The following is an 18,293-nucleotide window of genomic DNA, read 5'->3' as shown; positions in this document are numbered from 1 at the left end:
AAATGCCAAATTTGAACCCAGATTTGTCTAACTCCAAAGCCCTTCCTCATTCTGCCACTTTCCTTTTTTAAAATAAACTTATTTATGTATGTATGTATGTATGTATGTATGTATTTATGGCTGTGTTGGGTCTTCGCTGCTACACAGGGGCACCTCTCTAGTTGTGGCGAGTGGGGGCTACTCTCCACCACGGTGCGTGGGCCTTTCACCGCCGTGGCTTCTCCTGTTGTGGAGCATGGGCTCTAGGCATGCGGGCTTCAGCACCTGTGGCCCACGGGCTCCAGAGCACAGGCTCAGTAGTTGTGGCGCACGGGCTTAGTTGCTCCGCGGTATGCGGGATCTTCCCGGATTAGGGCTCGAACCTGTGTCCCTTGCATCGGCAGGCGGATTCTCAACCACTGCGCCACCAGAGAAGCCCCCTCTGCCACTTTCAAAGTGACTCTGTACCAAGAAGGGACCTTGACTTCACCTCAGGTGAAATAGACACATATTTTTCTTTCTGAAGGTGTTAGCATATAATCTCGGAGTTAGTCTTTCTTATGCCTGGAGATGCATTTCTTTCTTTCATTAAGCAACCAACCAAAAAAGCTGGCTGTGCCAACAATTTGATTTGCCCTTAATGTGGGAGAATAAAAAGACCTGTGTGTTCTTAACAAGCAGAACCTGTTTTTAGTGTTTAACTAGCCAACTGCTCTCTGGGTGTTATTTTTTTTTTTAAGTAATTATACCCTTTTTGATATACCCGTCTAAGCCCCAATAACTATTCCCCTTGGATCCCGATCCCCATGTTATGAGGCTGCATTCACTTCTTTCTTTCTTTTTCTTTTCAGGAAAAGAACATATGTGTAGTACAGTCACCCTTAAAATCTGCCTGTATAAATTTGTTGAATAGATGCATTAAATCAGAATATAGAAATGGATTCTCTTTTGTAGGACTGTCTCCTATTGGAGATTTTGCTTCTTATATTTTTTCTAGCTTCATTTTGTCTTTGAGAGCTGATTCTACTCTGCCACAAGAAAATTGTTCATGTTGTATGTTGTGGCTTAACTTGAGGATCTTAGGTGCTTGGAGGCAGTGGTGTTTACCTGAACCATCTCTTTGTTTGTTTACTTTGGGTTTTCACATCCTCCTCACTGATTTTCATTTTCTCCCCCATCTACAGATGGTGGCCCCCGAGAGACATTGATGCATTTTGCTGTGCGGCTGGGGCTGCTGAGGTTGACGTGGTTCCTGTTGCAGAAGCCAGGTGGCCGCGGAGCTCTCAGCATCCACAACCAAGAAGGAGCGACCCCTGTGAGCTTGGCCTTGGAGCGGGGTTATCACAAGCTGCACAGGCTTCTAACTGAGTAAGTGCTCCTTCTTCCCACTTCCTTCTTCTCACCACCAGCCCCACCCCCGATTCATAGCAGCCCTGCCCCCCTGGCATCTGCAGCCTTCGCCAGGAACTAAAACCTCAGCTCTGTGCCTTGCCTTTCTCTGGAGGTTTATAAGCTTGGTCCCGCTCACGACTTCATTGTCTGAGAGTAACACAAGTAAGTCATATTCCCATCTTTTTTCTCTCCTCTGTTTCCCTGCCCTTACTGCTTCATGCCTCTTAAATTTTACTGAAAACTCAGAATAAGTCTGGCCTGTAGGGGTAGCACTCCATTACCGAGGTATCCAGTTTTTCCCAGTTTAGTACAGAGGAAACGTTTTTTCTGTACCATATACTTTTCTTTCTGGTATGTCTTCAAGATTTGAAAGAGTTAACTAGAAATACTTTAATAATTGCTTATGGAAAGTATGCTGAACACTGAGTTTTGGTTTGAATGTAATTTCTATAAATAAAATCGAGAGCAGTGGTCTCTTCATATGAGTAGCAGTAAAAAGCCACTGAGCTGTCCTGGAAACGTGCAGTAGGAAATCCTGTCTATGTGTTTGTGGGTTCAATTGTTATACATTCTGACTCTTTAGAGAGTCCTTTGAAGGAAGGTTGTTAGTCAAAACATTAGAAGAGTTCTTTTTTCTTTTTTCTTGAATAAATAGAAAAATAAATGCATTATGACAGCCAACACTTTTCATTGAAATATTATAAAAGGCAGAAAATTTCAAGTATAGTTTCTCTTGTTTAATGATTTTTTATTGCTTTATGGTCATCATTATCTTTTCCACCACATAATCTAAACAAGAATCAATCCCATTGGATCTGTGTTATTTTTTGAAGGATCCTTGAAAATTAAGTCAGTATTCCCAAATTCTCAGACATTTTGCCCATGTTAGACTTAATTTAGTTGCATTTTATTTTTTTACCATTTTAAGCTGTTGTGTGAGGGGTTATCTGGAAGGGCCAAGAAGAGATCGCAGAGTGTAATGGTACTTAGTGTTATATAAATAGGGGTTTTTTGTTTGTTTGTTTTTCTTTATCTGCCATGCTTATAACTTCCCCAGTCAAGCCAGACAGAAGGTTCTTTGCAGAAAGCTTTCTGATGGGTGCTATAGATACAATGACGGCAGGAGGGGCACACCTCATCTCAGATGAGCTTTGGATACTTGAGCTCTCCTAGGACAGTATTCCAGAGAGTGATATGTTCCATTCCTTTGTACTTCCCATCTGGCCAGTGATTTGATTCCTTCTGCTTGTTTGCCTCATGGCCTTAGGAAGACAGGCCTCTTCCCAGAAGTTGAAACAATTATCTTAGTATAACTGTCGTGAAGTTCAAGTGCAGTTTCTCTAAATTCAATCTTAGAGCTCAGAGGTTTTGCTGGGAAGCAGAGTTGGTTAAGGATTGCCATCCAAATGGGGAAATAGTGATTACAACAGCTTCATTATATGCTGGGTGAGGATGTCACAAGACTATTCTTACAGCACAGCTTTAAGGAAACTAGAGTGTGTTTGTTCTTGGAGAATAGTTTTTGGCTTGCTTTATAGTGCTACCTCTGTTACATGTTGGAGAGCAACTTAGCTCCTTCTGAAGGGGAATGGGTAAGGGAAAGCCAACTTGAGAAGTCTTCGAATAGAGGACTGTAGTAGGAGAGTAGAAGCACCTTGCTGCAGATCTGGCTCTGAACTTAGATTCTTCTGGCTGTTATTGTTCTGCAACCTAGAAAAAAATGCTGAGTTATAATTAACAATTTTAAAAAAGATCGGGTGGTGATTTTCCTAAATCCTTCATTCTAACTGTGATGTCAGTAGACTTTGCTAGAATTTCAACCATGAAATCAGGAAAGATCATCCTTAACAGATGAGGAAACTGAGTGGGTTAGAATGACAAGGTGGCAGGGCCAGAAACAGAAGCCACATCTACTAACAGGCTGTCCAGAGCACCTTCCACCCCTAGGAGTCAAAGAACCCAAGAGTAGACTTCATGGGATGTGCATCCTTTGAAATTACAGGTAAAAGTTTATGCACGTGTGTTTCTGAATAAAGAGTTCGTTTTGTGAAATTCACAAAGAGATTTGTGGAAAGTTAAGAGTTGCTCCACTACATGCTGATATCTTTCTAGTAGTTCACTAAAATCTTTAGACTTGGGTGTTCTTACCCCTTCCCCCTTTCAAATTGAAAATTTTCATATAGGCCTGTCTCTTATCCTCTCTTTTCAGTTAATACGAAATTGAAGTATATACACTTTACATTTATTAATAGAAGTATATAGACTTTACATTTATTCCAGCCCTAACTGAAGTATCAAGTTTATTTTACTCCTTTTATACCTCTCCCAAAATAAATTTGTTGTTTTAATTCTTTGCTGCTTACTCTGGTTTTATTGAGGGGGGGAAAGAGAGGTCATTGTGCTTATTAGGGTCCAAGTTATTTTTGTGTTTGTGTGCGTAAGGCTTATTTAGATAGTCCATTTTGATAAACTGAGTCATTTCTATGTGAAAATTGATTCTCCTGTGCTTAGAAGAAGAAGCTTTCTCTAAATAAGACTCATGTCTTTAGGGAACTCTATTTAGGACATTTTTGGCAGTTCCCCTTTTCTGTAACCCGAAACTGTTAACTTTCACTTCGTTCAGTGACAGGGAAGAGAGAGATTTTGTTGACTTATAGCTCTTTTGCTTTAGCTTGTATTTTGATTTACATTATGAATATGGATGCATTTGTGATCTGAAAATGCACCTTAAACACAAATGTTAAGAGTTTTGCCTGAGAAATCTTAGTCCTGGAAGAGTACCCAGAACACCTACATCTACTTCTGCTCTTACGTAGATGCACAGTCATCTGCCACATTTTGAAGAGGAGTTGGTTGAACACCCTGCCCAAGGTCCCTTAATTAGCGATGGGCAGAGTAGGGAGAGAACCCGAGTCTTCAGGCTCTTAGTTTAGGATGATAGGAAGTGATGATATTAGATGAGTTTTGCATTGGAGCCATCTAACAAGAGAATATTAGAGCCAGATGCTGCCTGATATCTCGCTCACATATGAAAAATAAGAAATCTTAGGACCTGGGTCACTCATTAGAGCTGAGATTGAGAGGCAGTTCCTGGTAATGGCAAAGTGTGCAAACTTTGGAGTCGAGCATAAGCTTGCATTTCAGCTCTGCCATTTTTAGCTGTATTACTTTGGTCACGTTGGGTAACTTTCCTGTCTAAGCTTCAATGTCTTCATCTGATTTTTTTTTTAAAAAGGATAATAATGTCTACTTCCTAGAATGATAACTAAGGGCTGGGTGTGTACAATGTAAAAAAATCAGGGTTTATTTGTCACGCAGATTATGGTTATTTCCTGGAGCAAATGTAAGGGTTATAAATATTGCAGCTTGAAGAAAGACGGTATAGTATGGTGGAATTGCTTAGGGAGGAAAAACTTAATTAAAATCTAAGTTTCCTCACTTAGTAGAATGTGTGACTCACAAAAAGTCACCTACCCACTCTGAGTCTCATGTTTCTCATTCCTTGTGGATAGTATATCTAGTCTGTTGACATCATCAGGTCGTTAGAACCAAAGTGAGATTTGTGCAGATACCTTGTTAAACTCTAAGGGGCTCTATGTGAAAGTTTCCTATGTAGTCATAAAATCAGTGAAATTATAGTTCACTGATCAGTGAAACTCATATTCCCATTGATTGATCTGGTTACACTATCTTTATTTATTTATTTATTTGAGGTACGCAGGCCTCTCTCACTGTTGTGGCCTCTCCCGTTGCAGAGCACAGGCTCCGGACGTGCAGGCTCAGCGGCCATGGCTCACGGGCCCAGCCGCTCCGCGGCATGTGGAATCTTCCTGGACCGGGGCACGAACCCGTGTCCCCTGCATCGGCAGGCGGACTCTTAACCACTGTGCCACCAGGAAAGCCCTGGTTACACTATCTTTTTTTGTAATGTTTATTGTAGTTCTCAGTGAATTACAGTTAGTAGAAAGGTTGGGAGAATTGTAGTGAGGCAGGCTAGTTTTGACTCCATGGTCTGCCTCTTATGGAGCGATGTGATCTTGGGTGATCCACTTAACCTCCTCAGTGCCTTGTTTGTAACATGGGAAGAATAAGAGGACTATCTTCAGGGGGTTGCTTTGAGAAGTGAACAAAAGAATGCATAACATTTCAGTGAGAGAGGGGCATAAAACAGTGACTGACATAAATGTTATCTATTATTGCTCTTAATTTTCCTTTCCTTCTAGGCCTGCATCAATTTTTCATACATTAAGAAAGTATGGACGCAGTCTTGAAGTATTTTCAGGCAGCATTTGGACATCCCTATTTAATAAGAGTTTGCAATTATTCCCTTGTGTAATAGATAACACTTTAAAAAATTAGTTTGGCTCTCTGATATATGCTGTGATGTTGATGGAACTAGGAACTCTAGATTGGTAAGGAATCATTTACAATGCTGTTACCCTTACAGGAAGAGTATATCTTTGAAGAATTTCAACTCTCTAGTGTTGACATAAAAGTGCGAAAATATTTTATTTGCCCTAAGAGTGAGTTTAAAAGTATTTGTCCTCGGGCTTCCCTGGTGGCGCAGTGGTCGAGAATCTGCCTGCCAATGCAGGGGACACAGGTTCGAGCCCTGGTCTGGGAAGATCCCACATGCCGCGGAGCAACTGGGCCCGTGAACAACAATTACTGAGCCTGCGCGTCTGGAGCCTGTGCTCCGCAACAAGAGAGGCTGCGATAGTGAGAGGCCCACGCACCGCGATGAAGAGTGGCCCCCTCTTGCCACAACTAGAGAAAGCCCTCACACAGAAACGAAGACCCAACACAGCCAAAAATAAATAAATAAATAAATAAATAAAAAATTCACGACATGTCAATATTTAATTAAAAAAAAGTATTTGTCCTTATACTTCATCTCATTTTCAGTATCAGTTCAACAAATCTTTATTTGTTGAATGCCTACAATGCACTAGAAGTCATGGTTGGTACATTACACATAATGTTTCATTTTAACCTTATTACAACCTTTTGAAATATGTATTATCTGTTTTACAGATGAAATATGGAGGCTCAGAGAATTGAAGTAACTAGCCAAGGCTTTATAGAAATGGTAGAGCTACTAGTACACACACATCTGTGGAATTCCAAGACGCATATTCTTCCGTCTACAAAAATTTGACAGAAGGAAAGAGACTTGGGAAAAGGCCCCTGGGATACTGGATGAACAGCACTTCATTAGGAAAGGGTAATAGGCTTTCCGTTTAGTCCTAGCCTCTACTTTCCTGAGGAGAACAAGATCCTCACTAAAATCTTTACATTTGTATTACCCATCATATGGTTTTAAAACTATTTTTGGTTACCCTTAGGCTGTCTTTTTACATTTTGATTCTCCCGACAGCCTAATGAGAGGGTCGGTGGCATTATCCCTGTTTTATAATCAGGGAAACTGAGGCCAGAGAGGTAAAGTGAGTTGCCCAACATCACAAGGCTACAAACCAGGCTCAGGCTCAGAGTCCAGTGAACGATCTGCTTAGGTTGAGATGACCCGTGTGCATATGCAGAGCACAGACCCAGCCTGGCGAACACTAGGCTCTCAGTCAGTGGTTTATTATTGTAGCATGCAGTCAGTATTGGCCCCTCTCAGTCTGTGTCTGTAGTTCCCAAGTCCTTCTTTTGACACATTTGCACTTGAAACCTGGGTCAGGGTCAGGTGGTAGAGTAGCTAGTACTCAAGTGTACATATTTCACAATGGAACCGAGTCCTGTTGAGCAAGATGTTCTGTTAACATAGTGGCTGCCTTTTTAGCGTTCTCTTCAGGTACTAGACAAGTGAGTCCTCAGTAGCCCAATCTGGTGTAAAACAAGTTTGGAGCCTTTGCTTTTGCTTAGGAGGGGAAAGGATGAAACAAATGTACAAACTTAATCTTCAGAATAATGGCCAGAGAGAAAAAATTCTTTCTTTCTTTTTTCTTTTTTTTTTTTTACTTTACATTTCTCCGGCCTAAGTCCTACCCATCTATCCCTCCATTTATGCATTCACTCATCCTCCTTTCTCATTGTAAGATCTGGATCTTTGTGTTTTGGTAAAGATAAGGTGGTAGGACTAAGTGGAAACTAGAAAGAGGAGGAAGGGCAGTAACAGTTACTGAATGTTGATTACCTGCTGCATTGGTGCTTTACATGTGTTCTTATTTAAAACCTCTCCAGAAACTTCTAAGACATAGTTAATACAGTCAGTATTTTTCTACAGATGAGAAAATAGACCCAGAGAGGCTAGATTGCCCAAGGCCATATAGTTAGTAAGTTGCCATTATTCACAAGCCTGTCGTTTGTTTTTTTTTTTTCTGGTACGCGGGCTGCTCACTGCTGCGGCCTCTCCCGTCGCGGAGCACAGGCTCCAGACGCGCAGGCCCAGCGGCCACGGCTCACAGGCCCAGCCGCTCCGTGGCACGCGGGATCCTCTTGGACCGGGGCAAGAACCCGCACCCCCTGCATCGGCAGGCGGACCCTCAACCACTGCGCCACCAGGGAAGCCCCATTTGGTTGTTTTTAAACTCTTTTAATAGAATTTTGTGAGGAGGCATGTTTGGTAACATTGTCAGACTTATAACCAAACTAATTTAATTACAGTGATTCATAGATCTGACTTACAGTGACTTTTTCCCCCCCTTTTTTGGTAAATTTCTCACTGAAGCATTTTAAGAATTTTGACATTTCATAGTTTTTTTAAAGGATTCAACTGCTAATCTCAGGATTGCCCTATCTGGCAACCTGCTGGAAAATTGCAAAATGTACTTTCTGAGGATAATGTTTGTATGTATTTAACAATTACGCTAGTTACCATTTATTGTATTTGTGTTAGGCATTTTGTGCAAATTCTCACGTTTTCTCCTCTCCCAGACCCTTTGGGGGTGGGCATGTTATCTTCAGATCACAAGGTGATCACCATAGCTGGTAAGTTACGGAGCAGTAATTTGAACCAGGTTGCAAATCCAAAACCCATGGCCTTTTACACTGTCTTGGGGTTTCTAAGAAGATGCGTGGGTATTGGAAGTTGGTTGGAATAACAAAGCCATTTCATATGTCTTGTGGTTCCTACCGTACACTTCTTTTTTCTCCCTGCTGTATGCGCGCAAATGGCCCCAGCCTGTGTTTGTTCTTGGTGTAACATTTAGGCCTCAGAGGTTTTCTTCAGAGTTATGAAGTTACACAGCTTAACCTGTGGTAACAAATTCTCTATGGCAACAGCATGTGATTTTTGAAAGTATTTCTGACTTCACTACAGACCTAGGTGGAAGTAAACGTGAACCTGGAGTATAGGACTTGATAGGTGTATGTGAGAAAAATGAAGGATCAGTTGGCACCTTCTACCCTCTAAAAAATACAAACCTTTAGTATATTACACATTATTTGATCAATTTTGAAATTTCCTTCAAGGCATACCAATAGAAAGAATGACTTGAAATTTTTACCTGCATTTATTATTAACAAAAATAAAAATGATTTTTAAGCAAGGAAAAAAATAAGGGTTGTTGAATAAACATTTTGGCTAAAATCAATATGTGACCAAAGCTGAATATCACCAGTGTAGAATGAAGTTGTGTCGTACAGGAATAAATATGGAATAGTATAAAATGTAATTCTGTATGTTTATTAAGATTTAATAGTCTTATTTTAAAAGTTTTATAGTGGAAGAACAATAATTTCTCAGCATTACCAGCTTCTAGATTGCTCCCAATTCATTAACAGCACACTCTCTGCTGGAGCATTAGTACCTCTAAGCAGGTGGGTGATAGAGATTATAATTCAGGGGAGTTTTTCCAGAACTTTTTTTTTTCAGAATTTTCCAGAATTTTGTACTTAGGATTCTTGATTTATTGAATCTCAAAGGTACTTGAGCTGCTGAACTTGTTTAACATTGTAAAACAATCATTTTGACAAGGTTTTGTTCAAATGTTTAGTGTCCATATACACTTATAACTACATACTATGCCATTTTATATAAAGAACTTGAGCATCCACAGATTTAGGTATACGTGGGGGGTCTTGGAACAAATCCCCTGCGGATACTGAGGCACGGCTGTATATTGTTATATCCTTGAAGTATTTGGTTAGCAAAACCAAAACATATTTGAGGTACCTCATTTTTTTCTAATACATTTCTTCATACATTTATATCTGGATTGAGGATGATTTGTCTTAGTTGTTATACATGGTTTTGGCCATTTCTCCTTGTAAATTTGGAGGTGGCAGTGTTGACATTCCGCTTTTAATTTTTTTTCTTTTAAGATATGACTAATTTACAAATAGAATTTTCCCTTGAAGGACACTTGGCTTAAATGGAAAGAGATATGTACAACTTAAAACATTTATTCTAGTGAATGTTTATTTAATGTTATGAATGAGTTAACAAAAAGTTAATCAGAATTAGGGTTTTTTTAATATAATATAGTATCTATAATTCTGTAATACTTCCTTCTGTCATTTAAATTGTTATAAACAGTTGTGGCTCAGAAAAGGTAAAATGATCTTCGTAAAGTTATCTAGCCATTGCACTCTTTTAATATTTATATTAACTGTCAAGCAATTTCTCTATTAATTTAATCATTTGAAACACTCTTGTATTGTGCATAGCATTAACAGTTTTCACAAACACTAATTATTGTAGTGTTTTACTCTTATAGTAAATACACATTTATGCTTTAAGTGGTCATTAGAATTTTTGCGTCAAAAGCAGATAAGGAGATGTGCACTTTAAATTATGTACTTGATCGTTGATCACATACATGTTTGGTAGGCATTCAACTGTTTGGCCTTTAAAATGGCAAAGCTGGACTTCCCTGGTGGTCCAGTGGTTAAGAATCCGCCTTCCAATGCAGGGGACGCGGGTTCAGTCCCTGGTTGGGGAACTAATATCCCACATGCCGGGCATCTAAGCCCACGCACCACAACTAGAGAGTCCACACAGCCAAAAATAAAAATTTTTAAAAATGGCAGAGCTGAACTTGAGTGCATCCCTATTGCTTGTCATCTGTGAGCCTTAGTTTCCTCATCTGTAAAATGGGAAATGATAGCATGAACCTCATAGGTCTGTTAGGATTAAATGAGAACATGCTTATAAAGTTGTTAGGAGCTTTAGCATGTCCCTTTATTTGGAGAGCTAGGAATGAAGAGTCATTGGAAAGTCACTCCGCTTTACATGAATATGACATCTCTTTGCACCACCATCTAGTTTCTGATGTATTTTTTCCTGGTCAAACTCACCCATATAGTCACAATTTATTGAGCACTTTGGGAGAGCCAAACGTTATGCTGGTAACACTTTACATTCGAGGTCATTTGACCTCACAGCAAACCTAGTCACTCCCACTTTACAGATGAGGAAGTTGAGCTGCAGAGAAATTTGGGTAAGTAGTCCAAGATCCCACAGGGTTGACGTCAGAGTAAGGAGTCAAACCAAGTCTGTCCAACTTTCCAGCTTGTGTTCTAACCATTGCCTTATAAAACTTTTGTTTTAAATTATTTAACAGCATAGAATTTGTACCAAATTGCTGATGCACAGTAGTTGTTCAAATTATGTGTTCTTTTTCCTTTGCGCTCTTCCCATTCTAGCTGTTAAGGGCAGAGTGGCAGTACTATGTCAAAAAGGAAGGAGGGAGGACAAAAACAGAGTATCAGTGCCAAAATTTCTAGTGAATCTGCATGTTTGTGAATGCATAACTAGTCTAGCAGTGAGTTCCCTACTGACACCTAAGGTAGTAGCCTCCTGTTCATTTTGAGGTGGATCAGTGATTCCCCTCCCCCTCCCTCCCCCTCCCTCCCCCTTTTCTGGCATTTAGCCTCTCCCACTCCATCTCAGTGGAGCTGTGGTTGATTCTGTAGGACTCCTTGAGGTTTGGCACTGTTAGGGTGATGTGGTTTCATCGACGATATTGCTGTAACCCTCAAATAAGGAACTAGATGCTGCAGTTCCTGTCAGAAGTAGACTGAGCAAAACATGCCTGCTGGGTTTCCTCTGCTGTTAAAGCCAGGACCCAGATAAGATGGGCTTGCGATACTCGTGGTGCTTGGGCAGCCATAAGTGAGTATCAGCTTCCAAACTGTTGCATTGTTGACCTTCATTGTTTATTCTCTGCCATTTGATCTGGCTTTTTGCTGCATCTTAGCAAGTATCTTTGAGCTTCCGCCTGAATGACTAGTACCGGAAAAATGTTTTTCTCTGCAGTTGATTTGACAGGGTTTTACATTTACGTTAGCATCATACTGAGCTTTATTCTTGAGTTGCAACGTGCTAGACAAGGTAAGAAGGCAGAGGTAGATTGGTTGTTGACTGTTGCATAACAACCGGAATGCTGGGAAATAAGTTGGAATTCATTCTGAGCTTATTGAATTTTGTTGTACCACATACATAAACCTTGAGGTTTTGGGCCAGCTATGGATACTCAGTTTGGATGATGTAATCCTCTCTCTGAGGAATGGCGTCTTAATTTGTGTTTTTCTACAGTTGAAAATTTGCTGTGGATATTATAAAATTTATAACAGAAAACCCAGTATACCTGATTAGCTTCTGATAAATATTGTATCAGACTTAGAATTTGCATAATTTGAATATGTGCTCATAGTTTGAAACTGTTAGAGGGTAAGTATTACTGTGGATAGTGTAAAGAGGTACAGAAGTTTTAGAATTAGATCTGGGTACAAGTTCTGGCCTTTTCACTTACTAACTGTGAACTGGGGCAAGCTATTCCTTAAGCCTAAGTGTCCTCATATGAAAAATGGAAATACACTGACCCCTGCCTCAAATTGGTTGTACGGATTAAAAGTCAGTAATATACACCTGGTACCATACTAATTGTACTAGTATTGCTGGCTTCGTTCTTTGCTTTTTTTCTCCTTTGGCTTCCTCCTTCTAATATGTTCTCACCCCATTCAAAATAAAATTCTGGTTCCTACATGATCTGCAAAGCTCCATGAGATCCAAACTCTGTGCAACTCTCAGACCTCATTTCATAACATTCTCTTTATTTCCATTGCTTTCACTGCACAGCTACACTGGCCCCAGCTGCACTGGCCAGCTGGTTGCTACCTCAGGCTCTTTGTACTTGCTCTACCCTTTGCCTGATACATTCTGTCCCAGTAAACTCCACATGCTGGCTCTTTTGTATGATTCAGATCAATTGCCTTATCTCCTGAAAGATTTTCCTGACACTTATCTTCAGAAGCCACTGTCTCCACTCCAGGGGATTTTCTGTGCTAAACACCTTGTTTTATTTTCTTTAAAGCACTTACCTCTAACTGTAATCATACCCCTCTATACTATAAGTTCCATTATGGTAGGAAGCTTGGCTGTCTTATTTATTCATCAATGTATTTCTTGTACCTAGGAACATAAAAGGTACTGCATGAATGTTTGTTGAATGTTTGAATGAATAAATGAAAAAATACATAACCTAGACTATTCATTTTCTGAAAATATGTTTTTTTTAAATATCTTGAAATATGAACTTAAGAACAACAGAGAAGACCAAATTCCTGGTAGAATGCATTTGTAATACAGTGGCATACCATCTTTTCAATGGACTTTTGGTAACATTTTATTTAGCAATAGAAAAATATGTATATGAACATTTGAAAACAAGTATTCATACAGAGCTTTTCATATATTGAGAAATAGTATTTTTGTAATTGCCACATATGTAACCCAGTTCCCTCCTATTTAATAGGATTTAGATTTTCATTTTAAACTTGTACAGAGTAAGTTAAAATTCTCTATACGTTTATGCTGTAAATATCTTCTGGGGTCTTTTTATACATATACCATTTTAGAGAATATGTGCTAATATGAAAATGAGTTTGTTAAGATACAGGTGTTCAGTAGGATACTTCTTAATACCTTTTTTAAGGGTAATCTAAAGAAACATTTAGCTTGTAGCTTTTCTTTTAGCTCATTAATCCACATAAGTTACTATACTAAATTGCTTAGGAATAGATTGCTTGGAATGAATTTAAAAAATTGTATTTTAACCTTCATTCAGCCCTCAGCTCTGTGAAACCTTGGTTGGTTTACCCGAACTTTGTTCTTCGTCTACACGCAGAACATCAGCCTTATCACTTGGGATATTAAAAATGGTATTTATAATGAAAGAGCTCTGAAAAGCTGGGTACTGCTTTACAGTGTACAGTAGTCCCTCAGTATCCATGGGGGGTTGGTTCCAGGACCTGCCACTGATACCAAAATCCATGGATGCTCAGGTCCCATAGTTGGCCATCCATATCTGCAGTTGCGCAGCCTCAAATTCAAGCAACCGCAGATTGTGTAGTACTATATGTCTTTATTGAAAAATATCCATGTATATGTGGGACCTGTGTAGTTCAAACTTGTGTTGTTCAAGGGTCAACTGTATCATTTTTATTATGTACAGTGATTAGTTTCCTGTATTTCACATTTGGTTAAAGGAAATCATGTCAGTAAATTACAGAAGTTCTTGGTGACGTGTCTGCTAAAGTGGATTTTTTAGGTGCTTTTGATTTTCTAAAAATAATAATTATAAACACTGTTTGGGTTTGAACTTTTAAAATACTCTTGAATATTATTGAGTTATTTTTCAGCTTTTCCAGGACGATGTGAAGTATACCTTGGGACAAAAGGAAACTTGTCCAGTGGGTCCGTAGCTGGTACCACATTCCATATTCCAGTCTATGCCATGACTTTCCTTTCTGTTGCCACTTCTCTCCAGGGTCTCTAGATGTTAAGAATGTAAAATATGGTTCCTTGCAGTCTGGAGGGATCTCTGTTGTATAACACACTGCTGTTCAAAATGAGGGAGGCCCTGGATCAGGGCTGATCTGCCAACTCTTTGTCACTGGTCCATGATGAGATCAGTATAATGTATAATGAGAGTACTGTATGTGTTTAGAAACTTTTAATAGTAATTTGACAGAGTAATTATATGTCTATTGAATCTATTAAAACTTTGGGCATAAGTTTTTTATCTTGTAAATTTTGTTTTTCTAGTAATTTTTAGAATTTTTACTTCTGTGATGAATTGGAAATTCATAAATAGTTTGAGACGTTCTCGTCTGACACATTTAATCTACTTATTGTATAGTTCTGTAATCAGGGAGAGTAGATCAATGTTTTATGGTTTCTGCAAAAGTAGCAACTTAGAGGAGACCTGAAAAAAAGTCACGTCTGGTCTGTGACTAGTCTTTATTTTGACTTATTTTACTTATCTAACTGCTTCTAAGTAAGATTAATCCATTTCATCAATTGAATTATGAAAAGTGTTGAATAAGGGCAGTAGGGTTTATAAAAATACACAAGATCATTAGAAGCTTATTGGACTTAAGTATGGGTTCTTTTCTTAAATTTTAATGACAGTAACCTGCTATAAAGTCAGGTGAACTTCATGCCTGAAGATAAGAGTCCTGCCCAGATTAATGAACAAAAATTCTTTTTCTTTTTCCTGAACTGGAAAAGCTAGTTTACAGAGTGATGACTTGTATTAAAGTTATCAGTTTCTATAAGTAGAACAAATAGCTTATCTATAGAATCATGGAATCTTCACTGTTGGAAGCCTGTTACTCAACTGATTTTAATGGTCACCATTACATTGGAGTTTGGGATTCATATTTAGCTCTTAGTGTTTCTATCATATTGAGTTTCAAGTGCTTGTCAGAAATAAGATTGGAAAAAATGGATGTGCGTTCCTTTCCCTCTATTATGAATAGGTTATTTAAATCGGTAAACATATAGGGTTGCTATTTGATTTTGTTTGTGTGTTTGCTCCATGAGAAAGCTAAAGAAGAAGAAACTAACATTTTAAAGACATATTACCTCTCTTCTAATAGTTGGATATTGGATTTTTCTTCCTGATTTGTTTTCTGTCATCAGTCTGAAGTTACTTCATACAGTTCTATTTTTCTTCCCAAGTTTCAGACTATTTTGTAAGCATTTCTGTCTCTTTTCCCAACCTAGAATTTAATTTTAGTCAACAGTGATAATGTTCTCCCTTTCAAAATAATTCCCACGTGCCTGTGTTTCTCACTCTTATTAAGTAACATCAGGCACTTTGTAGGCAAAGGACATAAGTAGGTATTAAGCCAATAACTGTCATGGAATAGGCAGAGAATCATAAGTTCTGTGAGAGATCAATCTATATAAGGATAAACCCAGTAGTATTTAAATAGAAATCTCCATCACTTAGCTGACCTAAAGTCATCTGGGAAGTGAGGGGGCTGAGAAGGAGAGGATGCATTACTGAGTGAGTAGAAATTGATCCACCTGGGTTGCTTCTTAGCTGAAGATCTATTTGAAGTACCTGGTGTTGTTCTGGGGATGAATTAAATGTAACTGTATCAGAGTCCAAGCTGAGACTTCTGTGTTGTGTGTGTTTTTTTTTTTTTAAATATTTATTTATTCTTGGCTGTGTCAGGTCTTAGTTGCAGCACGCAGGATCTTTCATTGCAGTGCACGGGCTTCTCTCTAGTTGTGGTGCGTTGGCTTCTCTCCAGTTGTGGCATGCGGGCTCAGTAGTTGTGGTATGTGGGCTCGTAGTTACGGCACTTGGGCTCAGTAGTTGCGGCATGCAGGCTCTCTAGTTGTGGCACGCAGGCTCCACAACACACAGGCTCAGTAGTTGCGGCACACGGGTTCTCTAGCTGTGGCACGTGGGCTCCAGAGTGCATGGCCTCTCTAGTTGTGGCACGCGGGCTCCACAGTGCGCGGACTCAGTAGTTGCAGCTCGCAGGCTCTCTGGTTGTGGGACGCAGGGTCCAGAGTGCATGGGCTCTGTAGTTGTGGCGTGGGGGCTTAGTTGCCCTGCAGCATGTGGGAACTTAGTTCCCCAACTGGGGATCGAACCTGTGTCCCCTGCATCGGAAGGTGGATTCTTAACCACTGGACCACCAGGGAAGTCCCTGTGTTGTGGTTTATATCTCCATGTTCCCTTGATGCAACTCTCGACGATGCCTGCACTAAGCTGCCTCTGTCTTCTGACTTAGGCCAGAAGCAAGAAAGATAACAGGGAGGGAAGAATTAGCATTTTTTTTAAACAATTACATTTACATAACAAAATTATTCATAATGCTGCCACCAGAAGACAGGTTTATTTTATTATCAGATATCACGTCCCACATTGCATGGAATTGCTTAAATAGTTGCAGCTGATATTCTGTTTTGTATTCTGATATTTTTTCACTTTTTCATCCTCTTAATCTATTTCTCTGGTCTTTATAATTATCTTTTGGGCCATCTAAAATATTTTGTTTATCATGAGTATTTAAACCATTTAACATTGAATGTTAATTTTAATCTTAAAAAACCCAGAAATTAACTAATGAATGCTGCAGTGAGCCTCATTTTTACTTACTGATTTTTATTTCTGTTAAATTATTTATATAGGATAAATTCCAGGGAACTGTATAATTAGGTCAAAGGATATATTAACAACTCTAGTATTCATTGCAGTCTTGCTAGCCTTAGCTATACTTATGTAAATGAATTGGGACCTGTAGGTTACTTTAATGTGGTGTTTTACAACCTTAGCTGCACATTAGAATCACATGGGGATTCTAATTATACGTTAGAATCTCCTGGGAACCTTTAAAAAATATTGATGCCTCAGCACCACCTCTAGAGATTTTTATTTAGCTCGTGTGAGGTGTGATCTGGACATGAGGATTTTTAAAAGCTCTCCAGGTAATTCTAAAATGCAGTTAAGATTAAGAACTTTGCTTTAGTGGGAAAATTAGACTTAACATTGCATCTGAAAATTAATTCCTGAGAGCTTGTTGAATTAGGTTGGTGGCTTAAATCTGATTAAGTAGGAACAGTCACCAACTAAGTAGCTTGATCACATCAATAAATATTTAGATGTTAATCTAGTATAAACTTGACTTTAATTTTTACTCACCCTGTGAATGTTGGTATATTAGATATTGATATAAATATAACTAGTATCATGGTAGGTATTAAAAATTATTCTTCAGGATTTGAAAGCAGTGCAATAAGGTGAAGCTAGAAAATAGAGAACTTCGGCTGTTAGAGGAGCAAGGTATTCCAAAAGTCATGGAACCATAGAGTAAGAGAGCCCAAGTAGCCCCTCAGAGTGAAAAGGAACAGAGAAGAATGACCACAAAAGCCGTGGACCACAAACTATACCCATGTCCACAGTGCACAACAATCTAGAACTTGCATCTCCAAAACTTAATCCTCCAAAGTCCGTATGTTAAAAATATTTAGTTTGTTTCATTGGTCTGCATTTTCTAGTGCAAAATAGGCAGCAGAGACGTATATATGTGGAACCTAGAAAAATGGTACAGATGAATCGGTTTGCAGGGCAGAAGTTGAGAGACAGATGTAGAGAACAAACATATGGACACCAAGTGGGGGAAAGCTGCGGGGGGTTGGGGATGGTGGTGTGATGAATTGGGCGATTGGGATTGACATGTATACACTGATGTGTATAAAATGGATAACTAATAAGAACCTGCTGTATAAAAAAAAAATTAAATTAAATTAAAAAAATTAAAAAAAAAAGGCAGCAGAGGTAGTTTTGTGTGGTGGTTTAGAATATCAGCCCAAATTCTGGCTTAACAGACTGTTAGGCAAGTTATTAAATTTCTCACAGTTTCAGTTTCCTCATCTGCAAATTGGGGTAATAGTATCTTCCCTCACAGGATAGTTAAAAGAATAAATTAGGTGATATGTAAAACACACAGCTCAGTATTTGACACATTGTTAAATAATTAAATTTAGCTGTAAAAGAGAGTGGTTATGTTTGTACCCCTTGCTTGTGGAAGGAAATAGAACCCAATATTTAATGAGTACTTAACTAGGCATATATATAGTAAGGCTGTCTCTATCCATATATCTTTTAATCCTTAAAACAACTCTGTAAGAAAGTTAGTATTATCCCACTTTTTAAAAAGCAGATGAAAAA

At 38.9% G+C, this 18,293-nt stretch overlaps 1 protein-coding gene across 6 annotated transcripts in view; it reads left to right on the top strand.

Moving 5' to 3' along the window:
• The window catches only part of AKAP13 (A-kinase anchoring protein 13), a 338,024-nt gene that overhangs the window by 152,431 nt on the left and 167,300 nt on the right, over window positions 1-18,293 (top strand). For 5 of the 6 annotated variants that reach the window (XM_029238790.1, XM_029238789.1, XM_029238788.1 and 2 more), the window contains exon 5: window positions 1,164-1,347. In XM_029238790.1, coding sequence (XP_029094623.1) covers window positions 1,164-1,347 — 184 coding nt within the window. Of the gene's footprint in view, window positions 1-1,163; window positions 1,348-1,514; window positions 1,534-18,293 lie in introns of those variants that run through there. The other variant, XM_029238791.1, reaches the window with a different exon arrangement.

This window comes from Monodon monoceros, unplaced genomic scaffold (genome assembly GCF_005190385.1).
Source record: "Monodon monoceros isolate NGI ecotype Baffin Bay Population unplaced genomic scaffold, NGI_Narwhal_1 Super_Scaffold_21, whole genome shotgun sequence".
NCBI classification, from domain to species: Eukaryota; Metazoa; Chordata; class Mammalia; order Artiodactyla; family Monodontidae; genus Monodon; species Monodon monoceros.
This window is presented reverse-complemented; position numbering and strand designations above follow the sequence as displayed.